Source organism: Xiphias gladius, chromosome 7 (genome assembly GCF_016859285.1).
Source record: "Xiphias gladius isolate SHS-SW01 ecotype Sanya breed wild chromosome 7, ASM1685928v1, whole genome shotgun sequence".
NCBI lineage: Eukaryota > Metazoa > Chordata > Actinopteri > Istiophoriformes > Xiphiidae > Xiphias > Xiphias gladius.
In genome coordinates, this window is record NC_053406.1 from 162,001 (window position 1) to 168,000 (window position 6,000).

Consider the following 6,000-nt stretch of genomic DNA (forward strand, 5'->3'; position numbering starts at 1 on the left):
CCAACATTAAAACCTGTTAGCGGTTTTAATGTTGTGGCTGACTATTGTATATATGTACATGTTGTATGTACGTGTGTGTGTTTGTGTGTGGGTGTGGGTGTGTGTGTGTGTGTGTGGGTGTCTGTATACATACATACATACTGTATATCATCATTGTCCTCAGGATCAGTAAATGTTACCAAATAATATCAAAGCAAGGTCCACTTACTTTTACGACTATGGGCTCAAATTAGGGTCAAAAAGATTTTGAGCCTGTAAAATGTTGTTCACAAATAATTCCAAAGTTTGTAGTTGTAAATCAACCTTTGTATATCTGTAAAATACTGTTAATCTGCATGTAGAAAAGATTTGTATTTGTTCAAAATAAGACTGAATAAAATCTGTGAACAAATCAGTGGTGAGGTTACACAAAGACACTGTGTAAAAAGAAATGCTTTTGTGAACATGTGTGTACACATACAAAGCAGAAAACTGCGTGTAAAAGTCAGCACCCAAAGTTCCCACACTACGTGTAATGTTGAAGTTACAAGTATCAATTTTGACCCTGTATTTACACCTGAATCTGATTATAAGAATACTGATTACAATCCGATGACAAAGCAGAGTCCAATCAGAGGGCAGATAGTTCCGTTACCTTCATCTCTGCTGCAGGTCCTGAAATGTGTAGTAGATTTTCAAGATGGATGACGGCGCAGACTCTTCCGCGTATCAGGTGGGTTTAATTATATTTGATGATGCTGTAGAAAACAATGGTAAACATTCTTGAATTAATTAAATTCAATTAAATAATATGGTATATAAGGTGTGCCACTGCAAATATTTTAATTGCCAAGTACTTTGTGACAAATAAATAACTGAATATGCACAGCTTCATTGCTTCACGTTGTGTCAAACAAATAACAACATACTGTTAATTACATAGCCTATTGTGATAGGCCAGTGAGCCCAGTCCCCGTGCACGCACTCAGCATGCTCCCATGCGCATATCGAGAGGACAAGTAAAGAGACTGACAGAGACATTAAAAACTCTGAATTTTATGACGGCCTACTGGTCCACTGATATGACGGGACTTGTCCATTGTCAATGTGTTTGTGTGTGTGTGAGAGAGAGAGCAGGGCAGGGAAGGGCTGAAAGAAACACATTTTTATCCATTTGACATAGTAAAAAAAATTCAAAATTAATATGTTAATGTTGATATTGTGGCAGGCCGCAACAAATAAATCAATGTATGGGAAACACTGAAATTGTATATTTTTTAGTTCAGGAATGCTGCACACATCTATCTTCTAGAAAGAAGAGCTCCTCTAGTTTTACCTGCTGTGTTGATGTAAGTTCATAGAGTAACCGCTAAGGCAAATTTTCTTTCTATTTAAAATTTTTTTTTTGTAACAGCAGTTTAATAAATCGAGGGAAATACTAGACAACCTTTAAGTCGAATTTTAATGTGATATAAAAAGAACTGTGAATGGGAGCGGCTCTATTTCTGCTGTAATGTGCCACAAAAAATACACATGTACTGTCCAAAATGTGGCCACCGTTGTCTTGAAGAGTGTCTGTTTTTTTTCTACAGCTAAGTACTTTCTAAAAGAAGTGTGTTACAACTGCATTACCTTAGAATAACAGCAAAGTAACTGCATGCTGCATGCATACACAGCACATCCAATATTTACCATTGTTTTCTACAGCATCATCAAATATAATTAAACCCACGTCGGTCGTGGAAGACCCTGCGCTGTTGTCCATCTTGAAAATCTACTACACCTTTCAGGACCTGCAGCGGAGATTAAGGTAACGGAACCATCTGCTGTCTGATTGGACTCTACTTTTTGATTGGATTGTCAGTGTCCAGTCAGATTCAGGTGTCAAGACGAGGTCAAAATTCGTACTTGTGACTTGAGCATCACATGCAATGTGGGAACTTTGAACACTGAGTTTTACATGCAGTTTTGTATGTTTGTAATTGCGCTTTTGTATGTGTATGCAGAATGTGTTCACAAAATCACTTCTTTTTTCAGATTCTTGGTGTAACCTCATCATTGCTATCATTTGTTCATAGATTTTATCATTTATCAGATTTTAGCCTTTTTTTTTTTTTTTTTAACAAATCAAATCTTTTTCACAAATACAGGTTTTTTTTTTCCTACAAATACAACTCTTTTCTACAGATTTACCAACTTGAATGCAGAATTTACTCATGCAGATTTATTTTACGGGTTTACAAATATTGATTTAATACTACAAACTTCATTTGTTCTTTACATACTTTATTTGTACTTATACTTTACAAGCTCAAAATATTTTTCGAGATGGACATCACCAAATGACCCCTGTACTAATGACAACTGAGTTTTCATGTTCAAAAACTAAGCATTAACAGCAGATAATACTGCTGTGTTTCAGTTGTTCCATGAAAGCCAGATAGCAGCCTTTTTTTTTTTTTTTTTTTTTTTTTTTTTAGTTCTCCGTCAAGCTATATTTCATGTCATGTTATATACGTTATGCAAGATATACTGTCTACGGAGGCTGGTTGATATGGTTGAGATCAATATCAAAGCATCTATCTTTCCTATACCTACTTAAATTCCATTACCTTGAAAATGTATGGAAAATCATGTAAAATAATCAAATTGATTTACAATGCAGTGAACTAGTGAGCTGTGTGTCACTGTTATGCTTAACCACAGCAAAAACTCTTCAAATATGCAAAAAAATCTTGTTTGGTGGTTACAAGTTACAATTTGCTTCGAATCACTAATTTTGGCAGCAGAAGGGTTTAAAGTGATCACATAATCCCAATACACTTCCACTGGCAACTGATAGAATAATATTAATTTATAATATACTGTATATAACGTGTACTTGGGAATTATTGCGGTTAATTTATTATATTACTTTAATGTATATACAGAAATCACAGAATGTTTGGTCATGAAAACTGGTTTAAAGTTGTGGAGAACTCATGAAATAAATTGGCCAAAATACATATGAACCCTGCTTTTAGCATCTTTATACAAAGATTTTAATTTGTACTTGTTGCTAAGAACTGTTTGACTTATAAGTGACAGATTTTAACACCATTTTATCCATCCTGGCCTGGATGCAGTTTACCCATCATGGCCCAGATGAAGTCTTATCCCTCCTGGCTCGGATGCAGCCTTATCCATCCTGGCCCACATGTCTTTGGAACATGAGGACTTACTTACAGGATTTGCTTGTTTGTCTCATCAGGCTGGAACAGGGCGAGAACCTGGAGGAGAACCAGAGAAACCTGCTACAGATCACTGAGCGGTTCTTCCAGGCCATCATTGGTTCATCCAGTGAATTCCCCCCACAACTCCGCAGTGTCTGCCACTGTCTCTACCAGGTAGGGTCCCCCGACCACACCGCAACACTCAACCATGGCCCTTAGCTGCTCACCCAGCCTCTCTGCCCTTACCTGTATGTGTGCAATGTCACACATGTCAAGCTCTTGCCTTTCCACTCTTAGGTCCTTTGATGCTGCTCCACTCATTGCTCTATACATCACACGCATCAGTGCACAGCTCTACAGACCTTTCAACTCTATGCATTCTGCTGGAGTGATACATCAAGACCTTTCTGTTTGATCACTTTCATGGCCCAAAAGCTCCACGTGCACAGTCTCTACACTTCAAGATTTTAAAACTGCTGAAGCACCATGGGACACTAAAAATTGTATGTGATTCTAAAACAGGACTTTTTTTCCTAGCTTTTGCCATCAACATAGTTCATTGTTTACTGACCTCTCTATAGTTCACCAGAAGGGCTGCTTTCCAGTTGGGCCACAAACTGAAATGATATGAGCACGGTCAGCAGAAATACTAAACAGACAGGGATGCAGCTAACAGTAATTTCCAATACCCAGTCAGCTGACAAGTATCTTTTCCAGTAATTGAAAATAATTTGGTCTATTAAATGAAAGAAAATATTGATTAAAAGCCCATCACCATTTCTTAAATTGAAATCATATTGAAACTTTTCATTTTGTTTGACCAACAGTCCAAAACCTGAAAGATACTCAGTTTAAATCGAATAGAAGAAAATGTGCAAATGCTCACATTTAAGAAATTGGACCCATAGAATTTTGGGAATTTTGCTTTAACGATTTATCTTTTATCAATAGTTTTCTATGGATCAATTCATTAAATGCTTCAGGCCTATGTAGACATATTACAGCATAGGCAGTCGGCAGTACTGAGAAAAATTGGGATAAAGATGATGTAGTACAATTATGAATGAGGTCTTCTCTCTCCTGAGTGTGGTTCAGCTCTCTTTTGTTCCATTTAAACGTAGTGTGTTTGACCATGTTACCTCGTTTTGATTAGTCCATATACACATGTTGAGTGACAAATCCTTCATCGGGTTGAAGGATGAATTGTCAGTTTAATGACACATCAGTAATTTTATATAGCAATTCCAGATGTATACAAATACACACATTGTAATGTAATACAAGTAACAACAAGAGTGGAATGACGTAACTATCTCACACATAACTAGAACATCTGCATTTACTGAAGAAAATGCGCATGATTGCTGTGTCTGCTGCTGTTGCTTCTGGTGAGTGATTCGTAAAAAAAGGATGTTATCGTAGTTAAAGCAAAGGACATAAACATATGAATAATATAGGTATAAAAGTATTAGCCAACTAAAACATCTATAACAGGCAAAACGGTGTCACTATTGGCAACAGCTTTTGACTATGTGAAGCTTTTTCACCAGCTTTTGAGATATTTTTGAATGTATGCACTCCTCATTAAAAAATAATAACTAATTAATTATAAGAGATATCAACAAGCTCTTTAAAAGCTAATATGGTCTAGTAATGCTTGAGATTTTAAAAGTGGAACCATGTTTCTAGCCTTTTCTATCTAGGAGTAGTAATGATCTGTATTAAGCAATTTTCGTTTTTGTTTCACCATAGTAAACCCTGGTGGATGAAAGATGTAGGATAGAGTGTCAAAAGTACATGTAGAAAATATTTAAAAATGGTGGAAAAATTTTTTCACCATGTTTTGCTCATTCCCCATAGAAAACCATTAAAAAACATAAGTCAATCATAACCGATATCCGCACCAAAATTAATAGCACATATCTCCTAAACATACTTAATGTTTTAGTTTTGGAACCAGTAGTTTTTAGCTCAAGCATGAAGGCCTAGTGGCATGTCAAAAAACGGGTGGAAGAAAACGTAAATAATAATAATAATAATGATGAAGAGTGAGGATAACTAAAATGTGATTCACGCAATAATGATCATAAATAGTGAAGATAACTACAGTGTGATTGTTTCATTGGCAGCAATTACAGAAATATTGTGTTATCCACACTATAATTGATCATCATGGCCAACTAGATTGTTGACTGTACACTGTACACCACTGTCAAAATGACAAAAACGTTGACATCATTAACTTCCGCTGAGGCATTTAACCACAAAATTTAAAAAAAATCATATTCCCAGAAATCTTATTTTGAAGTTGGAAATCTGAAGTCTGAAACTAGTATTCACAGTGTAATGTTGGTGTGTTTATGCAAGGTTTTTTCCTCCAAAAATCAAACTTTGAACAAAAACACCAAAAGGGAAAGCCAGACAGCATTCATGACACAAACTTGTCTGAGCTGTGATGCTGCTCAGCTTTGTGCACTGAACATTTTGGGTCAGGTGAGGTCTGTGTTTCACGTTAATGAAAATCCCAGTGAGCAGCAGCTCTGTAGTCAGAAAGTAATAGGCCTCATATGTAAAACCAGGTTCAAATGTGAAGGCCCATGATCAGATGATGTTATCTACATAACATATTCAGATACAGATCACATGTTAACACAAGGTGAAGATGGAGTCTTACTGATGATGGCAAAAACTAGTAAAATTAGGCTCTGCTTGAAGAAAAACTAGTTGAGATATGGGGTAAGACCAGTTTCATGGCAGGTAACAATTTCCCATACCACATTGCAATGATTCTCCTGTCAAACATGCAATG

At 36.2% G+C, this 6,000-nt stretch overlaps 1 protein-coding gene across 1 annotated transcript in view; it reads left to right on the forward strand.

The window, feature by feature from the left end:
* LOC120792129 (neurofibromin-like) overlaps positions 1-6,000 on the forward strand; it is a 128,074-nt gene that overhangs the window by 44,753 nt on the left and 77,321 nt on the right. Inside the window, exon 29 of the mRNA XM_040131188.1 lies at positions 3,230-3,365. Coding sequence (XP_039987122.1) covers positions 3,230-3,365 — 136 coding nt within the window. The remainder of the gene's footprint in view (positions 1-3,229; positions 3,366-6,000) is intronic.